The sequence below is a fragment of the Apium graveolens genome, chromosome 6 (genome assembly GCF_009905375.1).
Source record: "Apium graveolens cultivar Ventura chromosome 6, ASM990537v1, whole genome shotgun sequence".
Lineage (NCBI taxonomy): Eukaryota > Viridiplantae > Streptophyta > Magnoliopsida > Apiales > Apiaceae > Apium > Apium graveolens.
Window position 1 is genome coordinate 2,941,066 of NC_133652.1, and position 18,103 is coordinate 2,959,168.

At 37.4% G+C, this 18,103-nt stretch overlaps 1 protein-coding gene across 1 annotated transcript; it reads right to left on the minus strand.

The window, feature by feature from the left end:
- Nucleotides 1-52: 52 nt before the first annotated feature.
- On the minus strand, nucleotides 53-5,755 carry LOC141664265 (transcription factor GTE10-like). The gene is made up of 10 exons (XM_074470180.1): nucleotides 3,860-5,755; nucleotides 3,709-3,757; nucleotides 3,436-3,591; nucleotides 1,639-1,703; nucleotides 1,475-1,544; nucleotides 1,268-1,348; nucleotides 1,076-1,191; nucleotides 906-972; nucleotides 655-785; nucleotides 53-538 (listed from the first exon to the last, which is right to left on the minus strand). The coding sequence occupies exons 1-10, from the start codon at nucleotides 5,192-5,194 to the stop codon at nucleotides 266-268; spliced, it is 2,343 nt and encodes a 780-aa protein (XP_074326281.1). The 5' UTR covers nucleotides 5,195-5,755; the 3' UTR covers nucleotides 53-265.
- Between the last annotated feature and the right edge of the window lie 12,348 nt (nucleotides 5,756-18,103).

Sequence of the window (18,103 nt, forward strand, 5' to 3'; positions counted from 1 at the left end):
CCCTTGGTACTCTTAAGTCTTACCAACTGAGAGTCGGCCTAGCCTTTTCAGATAAAGAAATAAGAATTGAACATTTTTTCTGTAGGGAAAAAATATAACTTTTCTTCTCAAAATTTCCAATTACAAAGACGAAAAGAATCAAAAAGAGAACAAAATATGTCCAGACCTAAACAAACTGCCACAAACACTATAGACCAAATCCTGAAGCATGAAGCTTGTGATTGATCAAAACTCCTATAACCGATTTTAGGCATCCCCGGCAGACTCAGTCGATTTCTCCTTCCTCGGGATCATCTACTGCAGGTGGAACATTTGTAGGATCACCTTCTTCATCTTCTTCGTCATCCTCTTTCATGTATAGTCCGAGTTGCTCCAAGGGTTTGGTATTTCCCTGAAACTTAAAACTACCTAAAGCAGCTAGTGAATGATCAGGACTTGCTTCGTCTACAAAGCTTTGCAATTGTTCAGCAGGGTCTCTTAGCATTTCCAAGTCTTCCAGAAACTGACAATTCTCATTAATCTCAACTGTCTTCTCCATCTTTACAAGTAAGTTGCACACAAATATCAGAAACCAACAAAAATATTAATAAAAGAAAAGAAATCCTCCCCACCCCAAAAACAAGTGAACTTTCTGTGTTTCATATAGTTTCTTACCTTCTGTAGAGCCTGCCTTGCTGCTTCACGCTCAAGCTCTCTCTTTCTCCTGCCTTCAGCTGCGGCTTCTGCTTCAGCTTTTTTTCTAGCCTCTTCAGCAGCTTTAGCTTCGGCTTGTAGCCGAGCTTTTTCTAAGAACACAAAAAAAAAAGGAAAAATGACATAAATTTAACTTGAAAATAGATATATAATTTACAAAATGCAATTACATAATTAATCTCTTTTCTAGTTTATATATATGAAAAACAAACCTTCTCTCATCCGCTTTTCAAGCTCTTCTTTCTCAAGCCTTAATCTTTCTGGATCCTGAATCTCAACCTGGACCCAAATCCATTAATGTTTACAATGATTAAATCTCAGGACCGTGCACAGAAACTGCGTGAATCATAACTATTGCAGGCATTCCACATTACTAACAAACCTTTCCAAGGGTCCTTTCTTGAGCTTTCAATATAGTGTCTGCAAAACGATTTCTAAGAAGAGCAGCTCGGTAAAGCTTTTCGGGAGAGACTTGCCTCTCAGGTGGAGCACTCTCCCCTAACATTATAGCATGACTGGTGAGATGATGCCGCATATTATTAGCACACATTTTCTTCATCATTTAATAGCTTACCCTCTTGACGATCATCAACTTCAACTGAAACTGGCTTTGATTGAGAATTTGGTACCACTTGGTTCAAATTGTTTAATGAATCTGTTCATCACACAAATAGCATATAAATCTATAATTAAATTCATCAAAAGAAGGGGTACCTAATGCATATTATCACAATAAAACAATGCAGTAACTAGAGTTACATAGCAGAAAGTATAAACCTACCATTTTCGATGGCTTGGTCACAGGGGTCACTTTTCCTAACCTCTACTGTAGCTCCGGAAGCTAGTATTTCCTGTAATTGGATTGAACATATAAGTGTAACTAAAACAATATACTTGAAACGTCAATAATATCACATCAACAATCAGTAAAGTTTATCATCCTACCTTATTGGTATCAGCTGGAGCTTTAGCAGCGCCTTCACTACCTGAAGAGCTCCCAGAGTCTGAATCTGAAAGATAACCCAGAAAACAGAATGACTGATAACTTCATAGCTATATGATTACAGAAGAGGGCAAAATCATTACTATAAGTAGACAAGCATTTATAATTGTTTTCTGCACATCATGGACCACTGATAAATTTCTTTTACGTTATCCACCAACATGTCTTGCAAAAGATTAAAAATGGCAACCAAGAAGAATTTAGGAGGCAAAACCAATTAAAGCGGACTCACAATAAGAATTAAAAGAACCTGAAACCACACACTGGAACTTGATCAATTGACAAGTGAGTGAATAAGCTATGGATCTCATCAGTAAAACTTATTACATAGTATTTTTTCAAAAATTTCCTTTGTATAACCGAGCTAATCAGAGAATTTACAAGTACCACGAAGTTACCTCAACATTCGCACCCAATTCGAAATGAAAAGACAATAATTCTACATTATTCTACATTAGGTGAGTGGGTGGTAGTTAATTCCAGAAGTAGAAGTACTTTCTCCAGGAAAAAGTTGCCCGAATAGATACTTCCAGAAGATAAGTACTAATAATTTCAAAATAAGCATTGAACCAAACACTCATCAAGTCTTATTTCCCAAAATTGTATGTTTAACCTTTCACGGATTTAATTTTCGTCCTATTTAACAATTAAGATATTACCATGCTATACTATCCACGTGTTCTATGTATGACCGAAGGAACACAAAAACTAGAAAGATATATATTGTATCAAACACAAGAAAATTGTCACCACAATTACCATAAAATTAAACCAGAGATTTATTAGAGAACAATAATTACCATACAATTAAAGAGTTTAATAGAGAACAAAACAGATAGACAGAACAAGTGGAATGGAGGAAGTCTGTAGATGCTGCTTCCAAATTACCAGTGTAAAATTGTATGTCATCATGCAATTCAAAATAGCATGGTAATTTGTAGTCAGTCTCAAAATCATGGCAAAGCCTCACTGAGAACAAACTGATACATATTGAGTTCAAAATTACGGCAAAATAGCTACATAGAATATTTAAGTTGCTCATCTATAGATATACTGCACAGTTTGATTCATACAATACATGTATGCACACACTGGTTAATTTCCTAGTAAAATCATACTGTGTACTGTAAGACAGGCAGAAACACCATTCGCAGGACAACCCACAAAAAGATATCATGCCTACAAATTCATACATCTTGTGATTGTGTATATGTAATATGAATCCTATTTCGTTGAACAAATACATCATACCACTACTGCAATGCTAATGAATATATGAAATGCCTACTAAAAGTATTGATTGTCAGCAATTTCCTCACTGCATCAAACTACAAAAATCTCTAATCCTTTTATTTTTGCCACTTTTGGACTGATCCAAATATGGCTACTGTGCTCTATTCTTAAATAAGCCACCGGCACGGTATTTGCATAACTTGTATGTTGCAACTCATAGGACACCTCCAAGTCGCCTTATATGATTTTCCTTTATCTTTCCCCTACCTATATCTAATATTTAAATAGATAAATTAAACTTCTAGAAGCAATTTTGAGATTTACAATTGACGTTCTCAGTTATGTGCAATATCTCAGGCCTAAATCAATTGAACTCAACATATACCATGCCCATAATTGTGGACTATCAAGACTAATAATAACAGGAGTAAACAAATTATAAATAAACAAAACCAACATGAAAATATTTACAGAGGCATTCGAATAAAAGTTGCAAATACACGAACCACTAGACGAGGAGCCTGAATCACTACTGGAACTACTCGAGCTGCTGCATTTACTATTTTTGAGTGCGGTATCTTTTTCTATTTCTACAGGAGGGAAGCTCGTAATAGGCAGATCATTTCCTCCAATATCAATGTCCTCTTCAATCAGGTCATTTCCTGTAAATAGACAGCAACCAAAAAGTTAAAATAAAGAAAATTGATCATCCAGGAATAACTAGAACAACCGTGACGGCAAAAAATAATTCTGGAAAAATAAATTAAGCAAAGAATGACCTTTGCAAGGTTGCACAGATGAATTGCTGAATCCCGACTCATTGTGCAGCTAGAACAACAGAAAATAAAAGTCAGATGTTTATATAAGCATGCACATTGTATTGTTTTATATTTATATTTTACAAGTATATGAAAAGTAAAACAGAAGTACCTCTATCTCACAAGCTTCAACCTTCGTCTCATTTTTCCTCTTCTCGGACATAAAATCATTTAACAAGTTCCTCAGTGTAAACAGATTATCATCACCAAGGGTGTCAATATCAATCTCAATCTCATCTTCATTTGTTTGTTCTCCGTTCGAGCTTTTTTCTTTGAGGAAGTCAATTATGCTTTCAGGTAACTCAGCCAATAAAGCCTCCAACTCCATGCTTAGTCTTTGTTTCTCAACACCAGTCATTACACGCTTGACAGGTTCTTGCCTGACTATGTTTTCAACTGACATGATTTTCTTCTTTTTGGTTGGAGGCACTACATTTGCAATTTCGGTTTCGATACGAGCATTCGACCTGGAAGGGGCTGCAGGTGCATCCACAATTACAGGAATCTTTTTCTCTATTGGTTTCCATCTCACTTCAAAGAACTTACTAAGCACATCTGCCATCACATGAACATCATTTCCCGGTGGATTATAAGTTTTGGCATTAGAGAAGGTCAACCTAACATCTGCAGCAAATTCCAAAGGGCTGGTATATTGGCCTGAAACTAATTTCGATTTCACCGTCCCTAGATCCATTGGATGCTTGATCACCGTATAATAATCTGGTATGTTCAACGTCACAACATCAACAGGAGTATTGAAGACCCACCCATGCTGATGTTTCATCACCCCATGTAGTAGTGTTTCACACTTGTTCATCAACATTGCATGTGAAGCACTAGGCAACATTCCCTGCTTTGCTGATTCAAACCTTCCCAATGATGTTATTTGTTTAGTACGTGAACCATTCCGACCCGCTGGAACCCGTTTTTTTCCCTTAGAAGCAGATACTCCTCGAGACCTCGGAAAAGTTTCAGGTAAGAACTTCCTCTGGCCATCACTACAACTATGAATATCACTACTTGGAGACACGACCACAACACTCGAGCTCATAAAAGCAATTCTCTTCTGAAGTATCCGCACTTGTTCAAGCTCATTCTGCAATCTAACCTCTAGATCTTTCCTCTCCGACTGTGACATCTTCGACAAAGGCAAAACCTGAACCGGTACCCCCAATTGATCATAGCTCTCCACATTCAAACTAATACACTTCCTTTTAGGCGCACACGAATCATCCGAACCAGTAAATTCAGTATCAACACGTCCCGAGCTCCCAAACCCTTCTGATTCAGCCATGGTCTCAACAGCATGCCTATAATCCGGAACAAAACCCGACGAATACCCCTTGGAAACCTTCCGCGATTTTCCCATCAATTGGGTCTGATTATTGTAATACAAATTCTCCGATTCCTTCCGTCCCGTAAACTCTATGGGAAAACTAGGTGCCATAAGATTATACCCCAATAAGCACACATATCAAAAATCTCGCACTCACAAATAACCCTCAATTTTTCGAATCCTTGATTACCAAAATTCACAAATATAAACCAATTGAACCAATCAAATAAAATCCACAAGGCTCATAACACATCCAAGACTGATAAAAATCCAATCTTTTGTCACAATTCCACCAAATAAATCTCACAAACGTTCAAAATTATCGAATTCGATTCAAACAAATCGCAAAGATTCAAAGAATAATCAAATTGACGCACTAGATCGACGAAAACAAACAGATATAGATACAGAAACTATATCTAATCACGAAAACTAGTCGACAAATTGCAAAACCCTAATTGTAATCCCAAATTGAAAACCTGGATCTTTTTTCCGACCCGGTTGTGATTGGGCGGGGCCGCGTTTCGAAACCCTAGAACCCTCCTTTCTATCCTCGATAGAATTAAAATACTTATTATAAATAATAAAATAATAAAATATAAGAGAGAGAGAGAGAGAGAGAGAGAGAGAGAGAGAGAGAGAGAGAGATTACATACGAGAGAGAGAGAGAGAGACTTACAAGTTGGGATGGGTTTGGTTTTGTTGCATCTCGTCGCTACTTAAAGGCGAGTCGCCCCCCTACCGCGCCGCTCTTCGAGCAATCTCAGCCGTTGATTTCGTTTCTTCTTATCTAATGGTTGATATTTTATTTCTTTTTAACGGTGGTAGATCTAGATCCAACGGTTCATATTCTTTTCGCCACGCTGTAATTTCCAGATCGGAAATTAAAATTTAATTCTAAAACATTGTCACAACGCTCGAAAGAAGAGAGTGAAACTCACGCGCTTTATGATTAGTTGATAAGGAAGCGTGTGGGAGAAATGAGGGGGGTGAGAGTGGGAGAGAGTGTAACGAAAAGAGAGGTGATTGAGATTTACGAGCACGTGTCAGGCTTGACTTTTTACCGCCATGTGACGCGGCAAGTTAAAGTCCTTAATTAGCGTCACGTGTTAATTTAGGTAAGCTTTATTTGGGCTTTGTAGGGGTTATTTGGGTTGGGCTTTAGACATTATTTCTCTGGGTTTCTTTACTCGATTTAGAAATATAAATATGGAAATGGATTTATTTCAAGCCCAATTACAGTCTGTAACTTTTATTCTTCTTTTTTGGGGGATATTACAATTTGTTTAATTATCCCGGAAAATTAGAAGAAGCTTTTCTTTTAACATTTACTTGTAAAAAATAACATTGATTTGTCCACTTAATTCATCTTTTATCCTTGAGTTACGGTGTAATACCTACAAATACATATTGGAAGAGAAAATTAGGCAACGTTGTTGTTAGTTTAAGAACATCCTTTGGTCAATGAGCTTCATCATCCAACAATTTTCTCATTGCCTAATTTTCGTCACAATAATTAATAACTTTTTCGACATCCATTACATCAAGATAATTAATAAATTTTTCGGTATATATATTTATAAATATATGTCAAGAAATTAAAAAATTAATATGTATCGATAAATTATTAATATATTGCTAAATTAATAATTTATCAACTTATCGATTAATTTATACTTTGATTAATTATTATTTTTTTAGCACTGAGAGTATTAATTTATCGATATTTCCCTATGGAAACCCATAGCAAAAATAATGTAAAATATATAATAAGCAAATTTTATTATAGAGATGATGTAAAAAGTTATGTAACAAAAATCTACGTGTTGATATTGTTTTGACGATTCGACCAAACAATGAATAGGTTTTCCCTATTTTTTTATTCGAAGTATATTATCTATATTATACTATAATAACTATAGTGGGATATAATTTGGTATACTTTTTTGGTTGGTTTAATTATTCTCATTTATAACCGTCAGATCTTTTTAATCAAGTGATCACAACGGTTACATTCAAATACTAAAATGATACACACTACTCAAACTCCCAGGTTCGAACTCCGTCAACAACAATTATTTATATTATTATTTATACACTACTAAAACTCTCAAGTTCGAAACCCGCCAACAACAAATATTTATATTATTATTTATACGCTACCCAAGATTCATGTTCGAATTCCAACAATAACAAATATTTATATTATTATTTATAAATATACTAATAAGGTATTTGATCCAAAAAGAAATTTATTATAATTTTAAATAATATAGAAATATTAATGAAGACCTATGCATCGCACGAGTTATAAAGCTAGTATAGATAATATAGATAGGCCTGATTCGGGCCTTACAAAATAACAAATCAGGACACTTTTCAAAAATTGTTAGCATTTTATTTCGAATAATATAATATGTAGGTAATTAAGTTTCAAAAAAAAAGTTTCAAAATTTTCTACTATTTAATACACAATCAAAAAATTTAATGAAGATGAGTTTTCCAAGTTTTCATTGTCCCAAAATTAGTGATGATGTACTATTCAAACTTAGTTATTTTTATTTAAATTGAAAAAATCAACGTTTTCCTATTCAAGCAATGTTCAGAATTTGAATAAGATTAAATATTAATAATTACTTAATTTCTTGAAAAATATTGAATTTTTTGAGTTTTTTTGCCTAAAAGGTTTTTATAATAAGTGGAGCTAATTGATATGGATGGAAAGTAATCCGTAAAAACACAATTAATGCTGAATTAATTGTGTTATAAAGTTAACTAGTCAAAACCCGTAAATGTCATGGCCCAAAGTAGGTCATCACAAGCACGACCCAATGATAGTCTTCATTGTCCGGGTAGACCATGACGGCCACAACCCATGATGGATTGTATCACCCACGGCCCAAAATCATCTACGTGATAGGCCCATCGAGAATACCTGAGAATGAGGTCCATAATGACACCAATGTCATATTCAACATGAAAACGGACTCCTCGTAGGAAGGATTCAGAATTCACTGTCTAGAGGAGTCCTACTCGCCATCTAAGTAGGTGACTTGTCCAGCAAGTCTCCCAACCCTAGTCTAACCCTACACTCAACATCTATATAAAAAGGTCTACCCCTCAACCTAGAACTACGTTTTGGATCAATCCTCGAATAAGGACGTAAGCCACTACGTCCTTGGTGTGCCCTCTCCGCCATAGCCCCGAGGGCATCACCAAGAACTACGTTTTTGGCTTGATTATCCACAACATAGAGATACATAGGCATCTTGAGAGAATAGCTAGTCCTCACCGCGAGAACAACCATTAAAGCTCGAAACTTAACAACCCTAGCATTAATTACAATCACAACCCTAGTTTTCATTCTACAACATTTGGCGTCGTCTGTGGGAAAAACAACATCAACCATAATGAACACACATAGTTGAAGCAACGATGGAATGAATGAACCAATTCCATCGCAGACACTCTCATCGACAATGGAGATCCATCCACACCCAACATACGCCACCGTAGGAGGAGGAGCTCCTACGGGGGCATCTGAGAGTCAGACTCAAGGGACGAATCCCCCAATCCAAGATCTTTTACTAGGGGCGAATCCTCCCATTCTACATCCGCTCACAGGGACGAATCCCCAACTCCAGCCACTACAGGCACCATTGAATTCTCGACCCGCTGGGTATGAGTTTTCTACTGTCGTGACCCCCGGGACCACTAATCTTCTTTACGGGATGTCCTTATACTCTCAGATTGGAGGAAGTGGCTCTCACATAGGGGTGAGCAAAAAAAAGTCAAACCGACCGAACCACACCGGACCAAACCGACCAAACCGCATTTTTTCGGTTTCTTTGCCGGTTCGACTTGGTCTAGGTTTGATATGAATAAAAATAGTTATTTTACGGTTCGACCCGGTTTTCATCTCCAAACCGGACCGTTAAGGTCGAACCGGACCGTTTCAATATATATTAAAATATTTATCATAATTATATACCATTTTTATGGATATATATATATGTTAATTACTTAAGTTTATTTTATACTTTATATATTTATTTTATAATAATATCTTCAAATTAGTATTTTACATGTAATATTTATATCTAAATTTAAAAAAATAGTACATTTTATATTTATGTATTTAGTTAGGTTTCAAACCGTTACCGACCGGACCAAACCATTAAATCGCGGTCTGGTGTGGTCTGGTCCGAAATTTCAAATGGTCTGATCCGGTTTGATATTCTATAAAACCGTTATATATGGTCTGGTCCGATTTGATTATAAAAAATCGAGTAAACCAACCATTGCACACACCTACTCTCACGTCAAGAACAAGGACAAGGGCGGACGCCCCAATATATCTGTGGTCTAGCCCCTATCCTTGAAGGACGAGACTTCTATGAGCCTCACTCTAAAAAAGATTCAGATTCATCGGATGAGGATATTGCTCCAAGGAGGAGACGTGCTAGCAAGAAACCTCAACCAAAAGGCTATCAACAACTCCGAAGTACCCAAGGGACGATTCCTTGGGATATACAAGAGAGGATTAAAGCTCATGAAGCCGAGATCCAAAGTTGAAACGTGATATGGATATGCATCAGGTGTCGAAGCCCCCTCCGATAGTGAGAGCAAGGGATTTTCCTCATGTCATAGACCTGGAAGGTCCAACACCAAGGTAAAGGGTTGCGACCCCAAGGGTTGATCCAACTAACTTGATGCCCCTAAGATATTCTGATAATCTAAACCCCCATTTACTGAGGAGATAATGAACACCCACATCTCAAGGAAGTTCAAGATGCCCACCATCAAAGTATATAATGGTACAGGCGACCCCGCGAATCCTGTCAGGGTGTTCTCCAATGCCCTGTTGGTGCAGCCCGTGAACGACGCTATTAAGTGTCGAGCCTTCCCCCAGACCTTGTCTGGCATGGCTTAAAGATGGTATAGTTGTCTATCTTCTAACACGATTGGGTCTTTCAAAGATCTAATCTGGTCCCTAATCAAACAACTTATCAATGACAGGGTGCATAAAAAAAGTTCAGCTTCTCTAGTGAGCAATGTACAAGAAGCAAAGGAGTCCCTCATAGAACACCTAACGAAGGAAGCCTTGAAGGTAAGGCTGTAAATTGATCCGGACTATCCGGTATCTCGACTTATATCTGACTCGAAAATATGATATATGTCTCATATCCATTTTATAAACGATCCAAATCTGGCAGAAAAATTAAGCTCGAATAAAATATGATCCCGAAAATGAGCAATCATGTACCCGCTCAAATTAGGTCTCATATTATTTTCTATAAAATGATCCTACCCGAATATCCAAATATGATCCATGGCTCATATTCGATTTGACCCCATATGTAGAATATATTTCAACCCATTATATTTGTAAGTAAATAATCATTTTTAAAATTCTCTATATCTTATATAAGTTTTAATTTCCTATAAAATATGACTTTATGGTTATTTTTTATAGTATTATATTAATTTTATACCAATAATCGTCTGAATAGTTAAAATGAAAATGATAATTAATATTAGTGGATCATATTTGACTCGTATTCGGTGGATTATAAACTACCTGGTTAGAAAATTAAAATACGGTATCAGCTCATATTCGGTTTGGATCCGGTCCTCATATATCCGGGATCAATTTGTATCCGAATAATATGATCCCGGACCCAAATTTGGACACAATAAAAATAAAACGATATGATACTTGAGCACGGGGGTGTCCGGTTCCGCCCAGATCATTTTGCAGCCCTACTTAAGGCCCCGGACCTTGACGATAAATTAGTTATGATAGCCCTGCAGCAAGGAACCAAATACGAGTTCTTCAAGATGTCCCTAGCTAAGCGCTCCCTGAATGCATGTTACAGCTCCAAAATGGGGCCGGAAAATACATCAAGGTGTAGGAAAGCATGAAGAAGACGGTGGTAAACAATGAATACACTAGCAGCAAGAAGTGGAAAATGGACCAAGAGTACGATGTCAATGACAAATATCCTCGAACTGGCAAGAACTCTAATCCCTCTTCCAAAAAAATTTAAGGACTGAGGTTCACTGAATACGCAAGGCTGAATGCGCTAATGAGCCAAATATTGATGGAAATTGAGAAAGACAAGGATTTCAGATGGCCAAAGCCACTAAGAGAAGACCCCGAAAAGAGGGATAAAAAATAATTTTGTAGGTTCCAAAATGATGTTGGTCATTATACCAACGATTGTAGACAGATCAAAGACGAGATCGAGTTTCTCATCTGACGATGAAAGTGTGAGAGATTCATTAAAGGCAGCGATGATGGAGGCCACAAGAGAAATGATGATCAAGGGGGTAACAACCAAGGTCGAACCCCACAGCCCAGAGGGCTAGATATCAATATGATCTTCGGAGGGCCAACAACCGTTGGAAAAATAAAGAACTCTCGAAAGCTTATGTTAGAGAGGTGATGAGTATAGTCGGAGATGCACCCAAACGTGCTAAGACTGGGATGACACTTGAATTCGGCATCCCCAAACTTGATGGTTTGAGATTCTCTCAGGATGATCCCTTGGTTATCACCCTGATAATTAGGAATTGTCTGTTAAAAAGGGTATTGGTCGACAATGGAGCTTCCATAGACATTCTTTTTTGCGATACATTTCTAAGGATAGGGTACACTGACTCCAAACTGACACCCTCCGACGCACCCATTTACGGGTTTAATGGAGTTGAGTGTCAAGTAGAAGAAGCGATTCAACTTTTCGTGACTATTGGGAAGAGCCCAGAGAGGCCACACAGATGTTAAACTTTCATGTTGTCAAAGCAGCCTCTACCTACAACGCAATTATGGGGAGAACCGGGATTCATGCGTTTAAGGCCGTGCCCTCGACCTACCATATGGTACTTAAGTTCCCAACCAGAAACGGTGTAGGAAAAGAGAAGAGATTAGAAAATGGCCTGAATTTGCTATGTAGTAGCACTTAGACCCGATGGAATTGGAGGGAAGGTCCTCCCAATAGAAGACACGGATGTCCGCGAGAATGAAGAACGTCGGGGGAAGCCAACTGAGGACTTGATCCCAATTCCCTAAAACCCATTAGACCTTGATAAGGTCACTGACAAGGCTGTCGCGTGCCTATCAAATAATAATATCTAATAAATCCTTCTAACTATGTAGCCCGGTAATTCAGAGTCGATCCAATAAAGACAAAGGTATCAATCATTAGTAATTCTTGACTCGATTTAACTAAGCAAGTTACACAATAAAAATTGAGAGATTTTTTAACTGAAATTATACTAAAGCAATTACGTTCGATTAATCAAATAACTAAAAACATTTAAAATTAAGTATCCCCACTAGCATGAATCAATGCAATTATGATTTCCGGCCCCAAATCAATCATATACTACTCAAGAGGAAATACGTGCCCTATAAAATACCAATAACCTCTCTCGAGTACTAATGGCTTCTCGAAAATACAATCATGTTTATTTGCATGGTATCATGCAATTTAGAGACATAACACAGTATCATAACTTCCTAACAATCCGTTCTACCTATTTTCATGGAGAAGTTCATGTCCTTATTGGATAAATCACAACCACCTAAATCCAACTTTCTTTGATAAATAGATATTGGGTTCAAATAATACACATAATAACGTCTGACATGTAATTGGTAATTAAGGACAACTCAATAAGCAAGAGCATGTAATATAACTAAATTGGGGGGATTGGGAAAATCATGCATTCATCATAACTAGGAAGATTGAAGCATCGGGAGTTGGCGAGAAAGGGAAGCTAGACTCAAATTGGGAAGGACCTTACATGGTCAAGAAGATACTGGGACGAGGATCCTACAAGCTAGAAACCTTGAGCACTGACGATGTGCCTCGAACTTGGCATACTTCAAATCAGAAGGTTTATTATATATATCATCACAAAATGATATTTGGTTGACTAAAGTCTATGTTACAGACTTCAACCGACCAAAGAAGGCCGATGAACCTCCAAGGAAGGCCTTGGGCCGACCAAACATCCCTCGGAAGGGACTACAGCCGACTAGGCTCCTCTTGAATAACAAATTTGAAATATCAAACTCACACGAAAGAAGAAAGGCCTGTAAGGACAACTTCAACCAGATTTCTTTAAGTCATGAAGACCCGATAGTGAAATTGCTCCATCACTCTTGAGTATTAAAGACATGGATAAAGCGCAAACTGTCTATTACATAGTTAAAGCTCGTCCTAAAAAACTGAACCCAATCTCTTAAATATCCGTCTCTTGACAAAGGAGAATTCTTGATGATGAAGATACTCCTAAATATAGAAGAACATAAAGGGATGTCCAAACTGATGATAGCCCAACATAAAACTGGTGATCATCCTTCAATCATTTGTATATAGTTGACAATTGTGAACTTTGTGCCCAGTTAACAAATAATAGGATGGACCGGAAACCTCAACCTAGCCATGAAGGCTCGTTTAAAAACACATAGTTTCACTCGATCCCAATTACAATTTCTGTCGATAAAGCTCGGCTCACAAACTTTATATAAAACTTGGAAAGCCATACTTTTCCTTGAATTCCCTTATATCCGACTCACTCATTTTACATGAATGATAGAAGGAGTCAGGATTACGGAATAAGGGATTACGAAACAAAGGTTATACATAAACTCTACCTTTAGTTGACCTAGCCTTGCCTCGTTTGGCCATCATCTCAGCCACGAAGGCTAGAGGTGGTTTACCCATTTCAGACATCTTAGCAAACTAGAACAAAAAATGGCTTATGGATTGAAAAATTTTAGAGAGTTTGAAATAAAGGAATTCTATATGAAGTTCAAGCCCCGTCACGGACACGATCGTGGTAATTCATGATCATGTCCCATCACGGTTATGACCGAGACATGTTGTCCAAAAACTCAAGGTTTAACCTTGATCAAAGATTAACTGCATTAATCATCAAGATTAGTAAAAAGATGAAGTTCGAAACTCAATATTCGAGTTATTGGCCAACCACAACCATGTCGGAACCTCCTCATTCATGACCAAATGTCATTGAATAAGAGGTCGAGTAGCCTCTCGGGAAGGCCTTCAGTCGACCAAAGTATCCATAGTCGTGGTGGAAAGTTCTCGACCTACTAGGATGTCCACGGTCATGACCAAGCGTCCATGAACACCACCACGATAAAAGTGGGTCATGGGGACCCCGACCAAAAACTCCTGGAAAAGTGGACTCAGCCAAGTACGCTCGTTGGAAGGCTCTTCAGTCGACTAGGACTCTTACCCCACTTACTCTCGGAAAAGTGGACTCAGCCGAGTAGGCTCATTTGAAAGCTTTTCAACCGACTAGGACACCTACTCGTCTTACTCTTGGAAGAGTAGGATTACATCTGAAGGGTTTTTATCCGTGGGCGTGACCCCGTATACTCTCGGAATAGTGGACTCGAAAGAGAAGGATTATATTTGAAGGCTTTTCAGTCGTGGGTGTGACCTCGTATACTCTCGGAATAGTGGACTCGGAAGAGTGAGATTAAATTTGAAGGCTTTTCAGCCATGGTAGCCACATCGCTGACTCTCGGAAGAGTATGATTACATCTGAAGGATTTTCAGCCGTAGGTGTGACCTCGTATACTCTCTGAAGAGTGTACACGGAAGAATATGATTACATTTGAAGGCTTTTCAGCCGTGGTAGTCACCTCGTATGCTCTTAGAAGAGTGAACTCGGAAGAGTATGATTATATTTGAAGGCATTTCAGCCATGTAATCACCTCGTATGCTCTCAGAAGGGTGAACTTGGAAGAGTAAGATTACATTTGAAGGCTTTTCAGCCGTGGTAGTCACCTCGTATGCTCTCAGAAGAGTGAATTGGGGAGAGTATGATTATATTTGAAGGTTTTTCAGCCATAGTATTCAGCTTGTATGCTCTTAAAAGAGTGATCTGGGAAGAGTAGAATTATATTTGAATGCTTTTCAGTCGTAATAGTCACCTCGTATGCTCTCAGAAGAGTAGGATTATATTTGAAGGCTTTTCAAAAGTGGTAGTCACCTCGTATACTCTTAGAAGAGTGAACTCGGAAGAGTAGGATTACATTTGAAGGCTTTTCAGCCGTGGTAGCCACCTCGCATACTCTCGAAAGAGTGGACTCGGAAGAGTGGGATTATAATTGATGGCTTTTCAGCCTAATAAAGCATCGCAACAAACCCCAAGCTCTAGGGTCGAGTACCCTTGGCTGAGTATGAGACAACCACCCAACAAAAATAATATATGTATAGGGATTTTTTGAAAAATCAGTCAAGTAGACCACGACCACACCCCCCAGCCAAGTGGGGGACATGGTGCACCTCTAGGTCGAGTGGGCTTCAGAGGAGCCCCACGGCCATCGTCGTCTACACGCCGAGGTAAATAATAATAATATAAAAAAAATTCATCCAAGGAGGCCACAGCCACACCCTCATGCCGAGTTGAGGGGCACGGTGGCAGCCCTCAGCTGAGTGAAGGCAGTCGAGTGGCCTTCAGGGGAGTCTGTGGCGCCCTCCAAACCCGGGTCAGAAGTTTGGAGTCCACAACACACACACACCATATATAAACCTGTTTATGATAATAATAATAATAATAATATGTAATGACCGTACTTACCATAATCACGGATCGCAACAGTTCAAAGTATGTCCACAAGCCACAACCTTATTTATTACAAACGTACCAAATCCCAAATTTATTTATCTTACAACTGAAGTAAAACTTTATTACAAAATTTTAACACAACCTAAGCCACACATCTTCCGCTAGCTTATTCCATTTCAACCTGAAAACCTAGCTTGCGCACTCGACTGGGGATCCTCGCCACCACCAGTTTCCTTTTTAACTGGGAAAGAACATAAACAAATTTGTAAGAGTGAGCTAACTAGCTCAGCAAGTCATAATGATAGTCACTGAGATTATTAATGATCAATTGAAATGATATAAGGAATCAAGTTTCCTGATAAGCAATGATTAGAATTGGATATTCACTTTCATTTTTAAAAACCAAGATTAGGTTGCTGATCAGTCACGCACTAACCCAGAGTAAGGCTCCCAGCTTTGCTCTATATGCTGGATCCAAAGCACACATTGGCCTATTATGACCACGAATTTGGTCCATATTTAAAAATAATCCAATTTTATAAAATCAACATGAAAAAAAGTAAATCAATTACTTGAATCATAAACAACATTTATCTTGAAGCATAAGGTTATTCACAATACCTTGAAGGTATAACAAGGTAAACATGAAGATTGACTTTCAATCCAGGGAAAAAGTAAGAATGTAGAAGTCCAAGGGTTCAATGGTTACAAGGATTGGTTTTCTGTCATACAAGGCATAAAGGGTCGTATGTTACGTAATCTCATATCAAGAATCAGTATGTGGTAGATATGTATTTATGGAGTAGTATCGTATATGTGTGGTTGGTATCCAAGAATTCAACAATCAATGGTTTACAAGAAATCAGGCTTGCGGCTCAAGATCAATAAGAATCAGGGTTTAGGGTTAAGTACTTCAAAGTACTTGCAATATAGAATAAGGACTATTGGGAATAATTGCAACATAATGAAGAGAGTTCAAAAGTACTTGCAATACATTACAATAAAGATCAGAAGCACTTGTCTTATCAGTCTTTTTTTACTTTACTAGCACTTATCAATTTGTTCCCACTCACTGACCACTTGCTTCCCCTTTCTACGTCTCGCTTCCTCTGTTAGACATCACATGTACTTATCAGTACTACTTCTCATCTCATCCTATTCGTTACATGCTTCAATCTACCCTTCGTTTCACCGAAATCCGACGTACGGATTGAAAGTTATGAATAAAACCGTCAAACAATGCACATAAAGTCATATTATACAGCAATCAGATCACATATAGCACATAGCATGTAATAATTATTCAAAGAAGATTCGGGGTTAAAAGGATTTTCCAGGTATTTAATACGAATTTTTTGAACATTTTTCAGAATTAAAACGGGTCCCCGAATCATTTTATAATTAAATAATAGGGTTCGAACGCCCGAATCTGACTTTAAAATAATTTTATAATAATTATCGAGCCTTGAAACTAATTTAAAATAATATTTTAAAACTCGAAACTATTTTTTGGAATTTTTAAATCAAAAATGAATAATTAAATCTAATTATTAAATCAATTAAATTTAATTAGTAATTAATTAGATTAATTAATCAATTAATATTAAATTAATCGATTAATTAAAATAATTAAAAACTAATTAAAATTATTTAATAAAATAAATCAGATTTATTTTTAAATAAATAAATAATTAAAAATAGTTTTCTAAATTTAAAAAATAATTAAATAAACAATTTTCTCATTTTTAAAATAACATAATATTATTTTTAAAATAAAGTTAAACAGGAGGGGCTGATTTGCAAATTTGAGGGAAGTTGGGTGATGAAACTGAAGTTTCACCACCACTTCAACCTCCGCCACTGGCATCCATGGCCGCCTCGCCTCCATCAAGCTCGCTGGTGGCAACCCCCAAACCGCCCAGATCTGCACCAAAAGGTGCAGATCGACTCGTCTGTTTGCCCTTAGTCAAAAATCGGTGTTAAAACATTCAAGAAGATGCTAGATTCGCCGGAAAATCCGGCTGAACCTTACGCCACCGTCGCCGACCAAACTCCGATTAAGGCGTTATGGGGCTCCCCTGTTAAAACGGCCACCACCAACAGAATTATCATAACACGATCTATTTATTGATGTAAGTTGTATGTACCGAGGTTTAACGGATCAAAAATTCGGCCAAAACATGAACTTTCCGGTGAAATTATTCAAGAACACCAAGAACATTCAAACTCGAAGATCAAACCAACTTTTCTACATATTATTGAACTCCAAATTCATTTTAAAATATACCAAAATGACCAGGAAGAAAAGATCTACATGATTCTAGCATCAATTCACACAAACAACATCAAGAACAAAAATTCCTATTTTAATCATTGAATAAGTCGAGTTACAATAATTAAATAAGAAAA